Here is a 14242-nt window from a genome sequence, read left to right as displayed (position 1 = left end):
CGCCGGGGACCGCAAGGGGCGGCGCAGAAGCGGAACGGGCCGGCCGCGAGCCGCGCAGGAAGCGCCAAGCATGCCCCGTGACAACATGGCCTCCCTGATCCAGCGCATCGCTCGCCAGGCGTGCCTCACCTTCCGCGGCGGCGCCGGGGGCTCCGAAGCTCCGGCACCGGGCTTCCCCGAGAACCTGAACCAGCTGAAGAGTCTGCTGACCCAGGTGCGCGCCGAGGACCTCAACATCGCGCCGCGGAAGGCGCTGCCGCAGCCGCTGCCGCGCAACCTCCCGCCGGTCACCTACATGCACATCTACGAGACCGACGGCTTCAGCCTGGGCGTCTTCCTGCTCAAGAGCGGCACGTGCATCCCGCTGCACGACCACCCGGGCATGCACGGCATGCTCAAGGTGCTCTACGGCAAGGTACGCATCAGCTGCATGGACAAGGTGGACACGGGTGCGGGGCCGCGGGCGCCACCGCCTGAGCAGCAGTTCGAGCCGCCGCTGCAGCCCCGGGAGCGGGAGGCCGTGCGACCAGGAGTGCTGCGCTCCCGAGCCGAGTACACCGAGGCCAGCGGGCCCTGCATGCTCACGCCACACCGGGACAACCTGCACCAGATTGATGCGGTGGACGGGCCAGCCGCCTTCCTGGACATCCTGGCTCCACCCTACGACCCGGACGACGGCCGGGACTGCCACTATTACCGTGTACTGGAGCCCATCAGACCCAAGGAGGCCTCCAGCTCTGCCTGCGACCTTCCCCGAGAAGTGTGGCTTCTGGAGACCCCACAGGCCGATGACTTCTGGTGCGAGGGAGAACCTTACCCAGGCCCCAAGGTTCTGCCTTGAAGCACCCGCTACCTGGGAACGGTGGGCCAAAGTTGTGCCCTGCCTGGCTCGAGAAAGGCCTGGCTGCCCACGACTTACCATAAGGGCTCCTCTCTCTGTCCCCGACCCTGAGCGATGGATCTACTGGACTGACCAGCGCCTCATCTTGGACAACCTTGGGGAGTACGGCCCACTGGAGTACAGCCACCGGGCACGGTTATGAGGGCGGGTGGGCGGGAGGCAAGGTCGCTTGCTGGTACTGTCATTGCCACCAAGGCTTTGATTTAAGGGAGTGGGGCAGGGGACCCTAAAGCGCTTCCATCCTAAAGCCATAATGAAAATATTCTTGTTTCTCAAGCTCTACAAAATACACTAAACATTTTGAACCCCTCCTCCCTTCGGTGACTAAGATTTGTTTTCTCTTCTTCCCAAAGGACCTTTTGCTCCTTAATAATTTATTGCTGACCGTGCATGACCTTGAATTGTTTTTTAGTTAAAGCCATTGGTTCGGTTTTAACAAAACAAAAACAAGCAAAAATACAAAACCGAGTTTCTAAAGTGAGTAGATCTGAAAAGACATCTTTCCAGCACTGCGGTTCACTCTCTTGGAGGAAGAGTTCTGTCCTCCCCTGGCCTAGTAGCCACATTTGGAGTTCTCAGGTAGCCTTTAGTAAGATTCACATGTGTGGATTCCCTGAGGTCACCTTCCCCTTGAGTCTCCAGATCTGTCATTAAAACAGTTCTGTTGTTAGGGATTCACCTTTAAAGCAAAGACTGTATTATCCTCAAGTGACTTTTTTTCTTGGTGTTCTTCAAAGACGAAACAGTAGAGTCAGGAGCAAAGTCTGTTCTGCTTCCAAATAACTGAATGTAAAACCCATTGCCACCTGTTGAAATCCATACAATTTACTTCCAGGATCTTCCTGTAAAAGTGGGGGCAGATACTCTGACCATTTTTTGTATTCTCCCAGGAACCCTGCAGAGGGCTGTATTCCAGCTGTGTTGCTGCTGGTCATATCCTAGCCCTCCCTTAAACAAGAGCCACTCTTGCCTACTGAAGTCCCTTCCTGCAGGAAGAGGTAGAAGGCCTGCAATACCCTGGGAGTGGCTCTGGATGTAGGCTGCCTGCCAAGCAGGCAAGAAGCCCTCACCTCAGTCCTCTGCAGTACATAATCCAGTATTGCACACACCTGTAACTCCAGCAATTAGGAAGGAGAGGCAGGAGGATCAGAAGTTAAAGGTCAGGCTTGGCCACATAGTGAATTTGAGAGGATCCTTGAAATACCTGAGACACTAACGTAAGTGTGTATATGTTTGTGTGTGTGTGTGTGTGTGTGTGTGTGTGTGTGTATACATACAGAGCTATATAATAGGTACATGGGATAGACAATTGAGAATTTAGCCATTTTAGGGCACCAAGAGTGGAGATTAGACCTGTGTGTACCAACTCTTGGAGCAAACACTAGCAGCTGTCTGCAGCATTAGCACCGGCTGGGTACCTTTACCTTGTTTACAAACGTGTTGGCACCCTAACATTTGGCCATGGAGCACCGGTTCTCCCTTCTTACTATTTATAGGGTTCCTTTTTATCACAGGCCTTTTCATAAAGACAAACTGTAGGAAAAAAAAAAAACTTGTCCATCTGTCTTGATTGCTCATGTGGCAATAGAATTCTAATATCTGTAATAAATGGAGACTTACTATCAAGGGTAGCTAATGTTCGTTGACCTGGTAGGGAAGCTGTTTTTGACTCCGTGTATCTAGGTTACACAGACCCAGGCTTATGGGGTGCTTGTTCCCAGTCATTAAAGTGGTCCGAAAAAGCAAATAATTGATGGTGTGGCTTGTGGGGGTTTTTTGTTTTTTAATAAAAATGAAAGCAACAGGCCAGAGAAAACCTGTTGGAACTCTGACATAGATCCAGCACCAAGCACTTCCACAAGGCTGCTGGAGTTCAAGTTGCTTCCCATCGTAATGCTTAAAATGGCTTTGGATCCCTGTGAAGCAGCTCTTTGAGGCACTCATTTGAAAATCTAGATAGCAAGTGATGGTTTTAAACTTGACAGTATTTTTTTTTCATAGACCAGCAGTGAGTGTAGTTTTTGGCCACATACAGTTTTTGAATTGTAGCAAAAGTTGATTCTTTTACAAAAATCATTGAAAGTCATGTATTTGTTACAGCATACTTGGAGGTACTTTATCCTGTAGAAACCTAGCCTGGAACTAGGCTAATAATAAAAAGTATTATGAAGGCCTTTATTGCAAAAACGGAGGGGGGGTGTTCAAGGTTTATTATAAGCAATTTGGAAAGAAAAAAACCTAAGGTGCTTTTCAAAAGAATAACTGAAATTGTTGTGGGCTAAAACAGCAATACTGTGTTCCTCATTCGTTCAATAAGAACAGTGAAACTGTCGTTTCCCTAACACATTGAGTAAACTTCGGTGAAAACAGTGTAACGTGTTTTCATGAGCCACCATGGGAAGAATCTGCACATTCCTAAGATGGCATGTGCACTTCTATGCATAAACTCTTAGCTGTGACTGCTGCCATTGTGTTTTCATAGAGGTCTACACCAGAGATGGTGGTCTACACCCGGGGATAGAAGTTACCTTCTTCCCTTCGGGAACACCAGTGAGCACAGTGGTGTTAGCCAGTTAACTTTTCTAATGAATAATAAACGCAATAACTGCAGCTCATGGATGAGAAACTGTCTGTCTGTCTAAATACTCTGAAACTTTTAAATATCGTAGTTATATCAGTGATCAGTTATATTGACTGATGTAAGATTGTACCTTCCTACTCTTGAGAACTGATGGGTTTAATACCAAATGCTGCTGATTAAATGGAAAAGCCTGCCTTTGAAGTAATGTGTTTTATCACTAAGAGTGAGTCCTCTGACTTTTTAACTTGGCTCGAGTCTCACTATCAACATGTACACCTTTCATTCCCCCTTTGCCTTGTCTTGTAGGTTCCTCGATTTTGCTATCTGGGGAGGACTCTGTCCACTCCGATTGCAAATAAGTCCTCTGTTGTAGCTCTCCCGCCCAGCAGAGAAGCAGTGCATCCCACTTCAGACCTCTGCCGGTGTTCAGCTATCCTGACAGCATTTACTCCTAGACCTGCAGTCCTGAATTCAGAATCCAGATGTTCCAAATGTGCATTGGTCTATTGCACTGAGGTTTCTGCTGTCAAAGAAAGATAATTTGTTAATGATACCCAAGCTTTAAATGCAGGGGTGTTTACGTTTCTGAGTAAAATCTGTGTACTTATGGGAAATAAAGGCATGTCAAAAATTATGTGGAAATAATGTTGGTTATTACAAAGTGGAAAAGGGAAACATTACCTACAATAACTATATTTTAATTATTGTTAACGCTCACAGTTTATTTCATAACATATCGTGCCAAAAGCCAGTTACCTACAGATTTCCAAAGACCAAGAAGTGGTATAAACTTAAAATTACTTTATTTTCCTGAGAGAGGTCTGTGGAACACGATGACTAAAAACACATCTGAGAATACTTAATGTCTAATTACATTATTTTGCTGTAACACAGGCCACTCTTGTATTTAACCTAAAGAAAATAACAGTTAACTTTTATCCTAAATGAAAAAATATCTTTAAGTATTTTCATCTCTTAGTCTTGTCTTTCCTTACGAATTTGATGGTGGTTTGAACTGGCAGCATTTCAGGCGTCCGCACCTACCTGCGTCCACATAGACACTGAAGTTTTACAACATTTGAGAAACGTTTATAAAATAATTTACCTTGATGACATTAACGCTTAGCATATGGAAATTAAATAACCTGGCTTGAGAACGTTAGACTTACTCAACAGTTCATACAAACCATCACAGAGGCATGACTCTAAGGAATCCCTCTCCACAAAACAAGCTGAAACATTTATAATATTATCCCTTAAAGTACAGGAGCAAGAGATTAAAGGAACCAAACTTGCATTTCTGTGCTGATTTCTTGGACAAACTTTAAAATGCATTGAAAATTGAGCTGAAAAGTTTTAAGCTGAGAATCCTGGTTAAAGACACTAGCTGACCTGCTGTGTGATACTCTGGGGGTCAAAGCCACGAGGCTGGCCCTGAGCAAACAAGTGTGCTCATTTCTTAGGGCTTGTTGGTGAGGTTTGCCGCCACACCAATGTGAAACTGATCACATAATCCATGTGTGTAGCATGGGGAGTTCTTTTTGTTTTCTTTAAGTGTCATTCACCCTTGCTTTTAAAAACATGACTTAGGTGGTCTTGATTGGAGATGCTGTAAAATTAAAGTTTGGAAAAATAGTTATAAACTAAAAAATGTAAGTGTACTACATCCTTAAATAAAGTTCCTCAGAAGAGAAGTATTTGTTTAAAAGTAGCCATAATGTAACATTGCTTTATAGTTGCCACAGTGGATAAACAGTGGCAATACTCTTGACAGTTGGCAAGCTGAAATCAGTGGGAAATTAAAAGACAAGGAAAACATCCCACCTTCAGGTTTAGAAATTTCTACTTAGGAGTTCTGGGAAGAAGTTTCTGTATCCTTAAAGTGGGGATAAAGGTAAAACAGAAGCAAGGGCAAGCTTTCCTGATGAGACTGGGCTGATTATTGGACACTAAGTGCTAATTCTCAGGGTAAAGATGCTAATAACAAAGACACAATCTATTCGCTTCATAGGATTCTTGTTTTGTGTTTATAACAAAATCACAAAAGGTTCCCAGAAGAAGAAACCTTATACTGTATTACTTTGCAAATCATTATCTGGTATCTTGCGGGGATGCTACTTATTAAGTTTAGATTGCATTGGAGTTTTGTAGGTTGGTGTTCACCTATCTTACCTAGCAAGCTATTTTGACAATCACTTCTGGATCCACCAAACTTGTGACAAATGATCCTTCCAAATATGGCCAGTCATCTGAGAAGCCAGGACTAGAGAGAAATGAGTCCTGGGGTAATTCCTGCAACCACCCATTAATGTTGTCATCAGCAATGTCTGAGCAATTTTGATCTGAAAGAATGATAGCTCTCTGAAAAAGTTTTCTGTGGTCATAAGATTAATCCTGGAAACCCAAAAGTCATTTCCAATTTGACCATGCCGCCACACTTCCCTCAAAGCCACAGCTCCACTGAGCCCCAGGCCGTCCGTGGTCGGAGTTCTGAATGCAGCTCTGTGGTTGTCATCTCCAAGTGGGCACTTGTTTGTACGTGTTTATTTTCCGGAGCCCACTCAGGAGCAGAGAGAAGCTATAGACTGTTACAGGGGACGGAACAATGAGTCAGGAGGCTTTTACACTGATTCAAGGGGGAAATCCCTGAAAACCAGCTATGGCTTGCCAATGCAGACTAGAGTGAGACTTGGTGTCCACAGGCTAGCAAGGCAGCATGGAGGTCCTATGCTAGCGCCCCCCCCCCAAGGTGGTCTTATGGCCACAGTTCACAGGCGAGAAGAGCTGTTTCAGTTCCCCCCAGGAGGTACCTCGTAAATGACCTTCTGCAGCAAAAAAAGAATATTGTTGAAAAGTATTTATTTACACCATAGTCATAAACCATCCAGTATCTGAACTCCAGTTAGTGGTTTTATGTTAGAATAGATTGTTTATTTTTTCCACAACTATTAAGAGCTAGTAAACAAATCAGCTGCGTGACACTATGCACATTCTCATCTGAAATTTGACTACAAAGGTAACACTTTTTAAGTCACAAAACAGAGCATACAAAAATATACTTTCTAAAAAAAAATCCAAATATTAATAGGCAGAAATATACAGCCATACTTCAACCCAGGGAATGATTTCTTTTTCCTATAGTAAGGCCTCCTGCATACATGCAGACCCTGTAACACTGCCCACATCACACAAGGCTCAGGGGACATTTCCAGCACAACTGCATGCACCCTATGTACATCCCCCTTTAAATAAGTTAACCTTTGACTCATTTCAAGAGATCATAAATGCTTTACATTTTTTTCCCGAAGGTTCAGAACTCGGAGTGAACAGTGCACATCAAAAATACACAAAATCTGAATGGATATACACTGAAAAAAATAACCTTTGTTTCTCAACAAAAAGAAGCCAATATTGCTTTGTCCCTCCCGTCATTGCACTTTCGTTCTCTGAGTTTTTAGTACATATTGCTCAAGGGTTGAGACGGCTAGATACCCTTCAGTTCACTGTTCTAGTGCTGCAGCCGAAACCAGGCTCCTCTCACTGGACAGCTTCCCCCAAATTAGTTCCAAGCCATAAAGTGCAATGTCAGTTTTCCTTAGTCTTTTTTGCTGTCCTCACTCAAAGGAATCAGCATCTCCCAACCTATTGTAGAAAAGGTCTCAGAACAACTCTGGCATCCAGGGTCAAAATAAGGGAAGGACCAGCCAAACCTAATGAGATGTCTCTCAGTCAGAATCAGACCACAGCCCTCTAGTCCAAGGGCCCTCACCCATCCCTCTTCTTGGCTCCCCATTGCTTGGAGTGGCAGTCAACTCCCCTAAGAGAGTCAAATGGCCTAAATTTTAGGAGGGCCCTGTGTCTGGAAAAGGGGTGGGGGAAGGGCCGGGCTCCATCAAGGTCCATTGCCCAGGATCACAGGAAGGGACAGGGATGGGTGATAGTGTTGTGCAGCTCAAGTGGACGGAGGGCCTCTGGGACCTGGGTGTGTCCGCCGGAGCTTCATCTCATGGTGTCCTGGTCCGAGAGGTGCAGGCCAGTGGTCCTCCAATGGTGCTGTTACCGCATAGGCTGCCCCCCGCCTGCGAGCCCCCAGGGCCAGTGGCTGAAGGCTGGGCAGACACCGACGAGGAGGGGGCACTGCTCTTCCGTTCCTTCTGTCGAAGGTGGATCTTGGTGTGGCGCTTCCTTTCGTCACTCCTGGCAAACTTGCGGCCACAATAGTCACAGGCGAAAGGCTTCTCCCCGGTGTGGGTGCGGATGTGAGTGGTGAGGTGGTCACTTCTGCTGAAGTTTCGCATGCAGATCCGACACTGGAAGGGTTTGTGGCCCGTGTGGATTCGGATATGCCGGGTCAGCTCATCCGAGCGTGAGAAGCGCCTGTCACAGCCTTCTGCTGGACAGGGATAGGGCCTTTCGTGAACTGGCGTCTTGCTGGGCCTGTTCGGGTACTTTCGAGGCCTCAGGATGGGCCGCAATGGCAGGTGATGCGGGTTATAGGGAGTAGTAGACACTGCTGCAGAACCACTGCCGGGCAGTCGGGGTCCCTCACTGCCTCCACTTGCCCCTGGTCCCGTGACTCCAGCACTGGGTCCCCCCAGAGTAAAATTACGGATGGTAGAGAGTGGAGTGAGCGGAGGGGGGACCCGCAGGGAGTCCAGAGGGCAGGGAAATGGCTTTCGATCCGGGCCAGCAGCACCGTGTGGATCTCTCTGGCACGGAGACGGAAAAAAGCCAGGATACTCCGGGATCATAGGAATGAGACCTGGGTCCATGGCTGGCTTGGGGGATGGGTAGGAAGGAGGTGGCTGGTAGGCCAGAGAGGAGGTGGAAGTGGTGGGCGGTGACAGGAACGCCGAAGGGTCCTGGTAGAGATCTCCTGTACAGCCCGTATACGGAGGAGGAGGAGGTGGTGGTGAGTAGAGATGATCCAGTTCAGGTTGGGTCTGGGACATGGTACACACGCCCAGGGGTCCTGTGGCCAATGGGTTGGGGGAGGCAGAGGTGACGCTGGATGAGGTTGTGGTTGAAGCTGGAGGGGTGACCCCTTGCAAGATGCCCGCACTCACAATATTGATGATGCCTTCTGGGTAGCAACTGGCACCAGGGTACTGGGGGTCAATGGAGAATTTGCCCATGTAAGTGAAGGTCTGGTTTCTAGGCGCAGAGATGGGAGCAAAGCTACTAGGATATGGAAGATCCAAGGGCCTCTTCTCTCCAGTCATGTCAATGTTGATCATGCCATCTGGGGAAGGAAAAGGCAGGAAAGAGGTGGGACAATGAAAACGCAGCCAAGTGCCAATTCACACACGTGCCCGCGCACACACACACACACACAACACGCAAGCACAAGGTCGTCCTCGTTTCAGGATTCCAACAGTATATATAGGGATAGAACAAAATCCAACAGGTGGGGAAACTGAGGCTTGGAGACAGTAAGAAGTTAGCTAGCGCCTGAGACTCAAAAACTATCTCCAAGAAAGTAGGACGTGCCCCTCCCCCTGCATCCCCCAGCCATCTGTGACTACAGTCCCCAATAAAAATACCCAATAATAGCAACCATATCAAACAATTTCCCATCTGCCTCGGACTCCTTTCCCAGTGCTTTGCCTTGTGGTTCCACCGCCGAGGCAACGGTACAGACACCACTCAAGATCCGACCAATCCCAGGCGATACTGAGAAAGTGCCAGCCGCGGGAGAGGGGAACCCCAGAACGGGTAAGTGGGTGGGTGATGTTCCCGCTGCTAATTCCTGGTGCCATCTCCCCCTCCCTCTCCCGCTGCGCTTCAGCTGACGACTGCCAGTGGGAACCCAGGCTGCGGAGGAAGGAGTCTAGGTTTCCCTTCCCTTCCCTCAGCCTTGCCCGACACCCGCGCGTCCCCGCCCCAGCCCAAGACTAGAGACTGGGCTTGAAGGAAGGCACGGGGGCTGCAAGGGACGACTTTACACAGCATGGCCACCGAGCCTGGCGCACACTGATGCCTGCGCTGGCCTCCCTCGGCAGTCTCAGGGCCACTTCCCGCTATTCCCCTTCACTTTGGGGCGATGGACAAGTTGGGTGGTGCCTCTCAGCCTCGCCAGAAGAGAAAAGAGCTCCAAGACCCTCCCGGAGGGGGCTCTGCCCAGAGAGCGCTACAACGCGCGCTTCCTCAGCGCTCCCCTGCCACTTGGCTCTCCAGACGCGCAGCTCTTCCCCGGACTCCCCAACTTTCCCATCACTTTAACCCTATCCCAGAAGCGCAGAGTCCGGCCAGTGGACTTGCTTCCAGCCTGGCAGCCCAGTACGGGTGTGTCTTGAGCCCTGCGCCCAGTTGGGCGCGCAGAGGGCCGCAAGCATGCCAGTTGCTTTTGGTGACCAGGTGCATCACTCGGCGCGCACATCCCAGCGCTCTAGTCCCCGTTCTCTCCTGCTCCGCCTGCACTCACTTCCAGTCTTCAGAGTCAGTGTGGTCAGCGCCCTCCACCACCTCAAGTCCCCATTCTCCCCTCCAAGTCCCGAACACCCACCGCTCCCCACCCACCAGCTCCAAAGAGGACACACGGCTTACCTCCGGCCACTCCGTTCATCTGGTCAAAGGGGGCTCCCAGTTCAGCATTGGGGAAGATGGTCACCGACGAGGCGGCGAGGTCTTCCACCGGGTAGAGGCTGTCAGGCAGCTGGTGCATAAAACCACTGAGAGTTACTGGGATTTTGTCTACGGCCTTGGCGGTCATCATTTGCTCCTCGCACAACCTGGAGACCCAACTCCCTCGCTACCTGGAGTGCCAGAGAAGCCGTTTTTTGGAGAGGGGTTGGACTGAGCCTGGGTTGGTATCTCCTTTTGCCCTCCACACTTAGAAAAGACCACCACCACACGCAAAAAAAAAAAAAGAAAGAAAGAAAGAAAAGAAAGAAAAAAATCTAACCGATATAAAACTAGCAAACAAGTTGTTGGCTTCTTAAGAAGAAAAATAGCTATGGGCCACTGACTCTCTCCTGCCTGTGATCCGGCTGTTGGGGAGCCAGGAGTTGCTGGTGTAGTGTTATTATAACAGTCAGTGTGTCCCCCTCGCCCAGCTATTTATCAATCGCTGCTCTCTCAGACGGAAAGTGTTAGGCTCCGAGTATTTATGGGCAGGTTTTCAATACCCGTGACGTCGCTGCCCATATATGGACTGAGGAACAGGGCTGGGCCAGGCAGCTTTTGCGGTCACATGGCTAATTTGCATACGGGCTTGGCAGCGCGGGCTCCTCCGAGCTCCCCCTGGAACGTTTCGCCTCCGGTGGACACCCGCCGGGGTCTGGGGCTCTCGGCCCCCATTGCAGCCTGGACTCCGAGTTGCAGAGTTCAGCTGGGGGAGGGCTTGATCGCCGACCCCGGCGCTGTCGCTGCGGGAGAACGCGCGGGCCGAGCTGGCAGCTCTGTCTCTTGGGGCGGGGAGGAATTCCGGTTCGCCGAGACTTTCCAAAAAAGGAGAAGATCCGGTAGTGGCGGCTCCGCCTCCCCGGCCCTTGTTTGGGGAGCCATTCCGGAAAATTAAACTTCGGAAAGAAACCGAGCGGAGCCGAGACACTACAGTCAAACCCCTCCTTCACTTTCTTGGCAGCTCAAAACCGCAAGCAAAAAAAGAGACAGAGAAAAAAAAAAAGGAAGAAGAAAGAAAGAAAAAGAAAAAAAAGCCGCATTCACGGAAGCTGACTGCCTTTTTCTGAATTACACTGTGGAAAGTAGTGTCTGGCGATAAGAGTGAATGCGGTCTTGCTTTTTTGGAAAGTCTGTGCTATTTATACAGGAGCGAAAACGGAACAGGTCTGGGTTGTTTATTTGTTTAAGTATTTTAGGCACCTTAAGGGTAGAGGTTAGAGGGAGTATGGGGCTGAAGAGCTGCGGGAGCTTCGAGAGATCCTCTGCCGGAGGCACCCCCTTCCTCTGCCCGCGCGCTCCCAGCCCCCCACCCCAGCTGCTGCACAGTGCGGGCGCCCTTCCCAGTGTGTCTGGGCGGTCCGGTGCGTGGGGGCGACCAGATGGAGGCTTGGACACTCACCCTGCCCGACGCGCGTGCACGCACACACACAAGCACACACACACACACACACACACACACACACACACCCTCCACTTCCGCTACACTCTCCCTCCTCCGTTGCCCTGTTACACACCCACTCACACACCTTACGCTACACACCACACGCCTCCCTCTTGGCAGCGCGCTTGCGTGCCTGCCTAGCCAAGAGGGTCTCCAGGCATCAGACAAGGCAGCCCGCCAAGACACTGTCCTCACCTTCACAAGCCCTCCCAGTCCGCAGCCACCAAGCCCCCCCTGATCCGGGGGTGCATTCTACTACTCGCGCCTAAGGTCTACCCCAGGAATAGTATTCATTCATCTCCTTTGCTTGGAACCTGCTCGGTGCTGAGAGACAACAAATGGCACAGGTTCGAGTCACGGTGACTCAACACACGTTCCCTTTGGCAAACAAACAAACAAACAAACAATAAGCACACCCTTCCAGTAGAATCCTTACTGTCAAATTCCAAAAAAAATACTTTTCAGAGGGCTCTCTGGGCACTCGGTTCCCACCTCCCAAGCAGCCCGCTCCAAAAGCGCTCCCGCTGCGCGGCCGGGTTCCCAAACCCCGGGCTTCGCGACCTGCCTAGCCTGGGATCTTGGATGCGGGCTAGGATCTTAGCGCCCTGTCCTTCTCAGCTCCAAAGTTGGGCAGGGGAGGGATCGGACGCGAGCCCCGCGGTTCTCTTTCTTGCCCCCATACCCAGAGCAGCGAGGATACCCGGGCTGGCAGGAGCCAAGGCGCCACGCCGTGGATGGAGAGCGGCGCTGCAGGCGCTCTACCGCCGATCACCTGCGGTGTCCACGGCCACAGCGCACTCGCTCCTGCCCGGCCTGGAGTACAGTGATCAGGGGAGCCCCATGACCACCGGGAGCCCTCTCGGTGCCGCTCTCCGAGCAGCTCTTTTCTCCCCATGCCAACAGCGAAAGTTGTTCTCCCGGGAATGGCCATCGCCCTGACTTCAAATGCCCAAAAGCAAATATGGGAAAGTTTCTCGATCGCGCTATGCGCGCTCTTCTTTCCGATTGGGGATCAAATTCAAAGGGAAAGATCAGCGAGGGTGGAAGTTCTATAGGTGTCCCACCCTCTGCAAAACCCCTGCAAAGCCTTGTTCCGAAGCTGGGGGAAAAGGAAGAAATAGAAAGCAGCGTTCTTACCACGTGCGCCAACCCGCTCCGCCTGCGCTCCTGCCGGTCCCGCGGCCCCCGCGCTGACCACAGGCAAGACGACGCCTCGGAAGGGAGCCCGACTCTCATCTCCAGCCTGGTCCGGGAAGAAAGGGGGGGGGTCGGGTTATGCAAATAGAGGTCCCGGCGGTGGGACTCGGGTTACGGTCCCCCACCAGCCCCAGAGGTGAAGCACCCACCCGCGGCAGGCGCGGGCCTGGCGACTGCTGGTGCTTCGCTGCCGTCGGTGCACGTGGGCGGGAGGATTGCAGCAGCCGCCCCTCTTACCGGCTCTGTCGCCAACCCCGCAGGCTGCCGCTGTGCTCCGCCCGGAGGGGGAGCTCCCGGGCGGCGGAGCGAGCGGGGAGAAGGCAGCCAGCCGAGGGCAGAACACCCAACAAGGGTAGAGCTGGAGCGCGGGATGCTGGCGGATTGCTGCTACCAACCTTCGCGCAGGAGGTCAGTGGTGGTGAAACAGGGGGTTCGCACCATCGAGGAGTCTAGAAAGGGGGAGCGTGGGAGCGGGGCACCGCTATGGAAGCCGAGCCTTCCAAGAACTCTCACCTCCCTAAAGAGCTTCGCTGGATCCAGCTGATGGAGAGCAACAGCATGGGGAAGGGGGCAAGAGCTAGCAAAAGCTAGATGCCCAAGACCTGGAAGGCCTGGTTCCGGAGGGTGCCCGAGCCAGTCACTCTCTCAGCCCTTCCAGAACATCCATAGAGAATGCGTCTGTGATGGAATCTAATAGCCTTGCCTTTACTTTCTTCTTTTCCCCTCTCTTCCTCTCCTCCCAGCCCCTTTTAAAGAGTGTCCCTTTAAGTACAAACCCTTAAATATGGGCAGCTTAGATAATAGAACAAAAATCAAGAGCACATATTTCAAACCAGCCGCCGCATAGACAGATGAGTTTAGAAAACCTTGAGCACTTGCCTAAAGTCACACAGCTGGTGATTGGTCCCTTTCAAACCTGCTACCTCCTCCGGGTCTTCAGAATCCAAGGCTCTTTCCACTGGTCACTGTGTGGGGAGCTTACAACTCTGTCGGAAGGTCCTAGGTCCGCAGTTGAGTGTTGAAAGCCTGGCTCACCCCATTTGGGGAGAACTCACCTTCTTCATCAATTCCATCTTTGGTTTGGCATTTCAGCGGAATGCAAAGCTGAAGTCAAGGGGGCCAAAGGCAAGAGAGAGGGGGCTGTTACAGATGGACCCCCATAGATAGAGGGAGAATTTAAATGTAGGGACTCTGTAGACGTGCGTGATGGAAGGAATGGCCAGGCTGGCACAAACCCAGCCTATTAATGCTGCTATCTTAAGAGAACCCAACCCCACAGTATCCTTCCTGGAGGCAAGGAGGGTTAAGAGGAAGGCAGGGGTGTGAGTCTGGGCTGAGGCAAGGAAGAGGCCTGAGATGTAGGAGTGGAACACTAAGGTGAAACCAGGGTCCCTACTTTGAAGCATTTGAACTTTTAGGGTTTAGATAAAAATACAGCAAACAAAATGACTTTAAAAAAAAGTTGACAAATTGCCCATGTAAACGAGACACTCCAAAA

At 50.9% G+C, this 14242-nt stretch overlaps 2 protein-coding genes across 2 annotated transcripts; one reads left to right on the top strand and one right to left on the bottom strand.

Annotated features, from left to right (window-relative positions):
• Positions 1–9: 9 nt before the first annotated feature.
• On the top strand, positions 10–3680 carry Ado (2-aminoethanethiol dioxygenase). The gene has a single exon (XM_005360144.3). The coding sequence runs from the start codon at positions 71–73 to the stop codon at positions 839–841; it is 771 nt and encodes a 256-aa protein (XP_005360201.1). The 5' UTR covers positions 10–70; the 3' UTR covers positions 842–3680.
• A 2923-nt stretch (positions 3681–6603) lies between these two features.
• Positions 6604–10230, bottom strand: Egr2 (early growth response 2). Its single transcript, XM_005360141.2, has 2 exons — positions 10029–10230; positions 6604–8724 (listed from the first exon to the last, which is right to left on the bottom strand). Exons 1-2 carry the CDS (start codon positions 10195–10197, stop codon positions 7487–7489), a joined length of 1407 nt encoding a protein of 468 aa, XP_005360198.1. The 5' UTR covers positions 10198–10230; the 3' UTR covers positions 6604–7486.
• Positions 10231–14242: the final 4012 nt, after the last annotated feature.

The sequence above is a fragment of the Microtus ochrogaster genome, linkage group LG2, assembly GCF_000317375.1.
Source record: "Microtus ochrogaster isolate Prairie Vole_2 linkage group LG2, MicOch1.0, whole genome shotgun sequence".
NCBI lineage: Eukaryota > Metazoa > Chordata > Mammalia > Rodentia > Cricetidae > Microtus > Microtus ochrogaster.
Note: the sequence above shows the minus strand (reverse complement) of the source record. Positions and strands in the feature narration are given on the sequence as shown.

What these genes read in the sequence shown, in the direction of transcription:
- Ado (XM_005360144.3), top strand. Translation starts at nt 71, where the DNA reads ATGCCCCGTGACAACATGGCCTCCCTGATCCAGCGCATCGCTCGCCAG.
- Egr2 (XM_005360141.2), bottom strand. Translation starts at nt 10,197, where the DNA reads ATGATGACCGCCAAGGCCGTAGACAAAATCCCAGTAACTCTCAGTGGT. An exon ending in GATGAACGGAGTGGCCGGAG is followed by an intron (nt 8,725 to 10,028) that starts GTAAGCCGTGTG and finishes TTCCTTCCCCAG; the next exon opens with ATGGCATGATCAACATTGAC.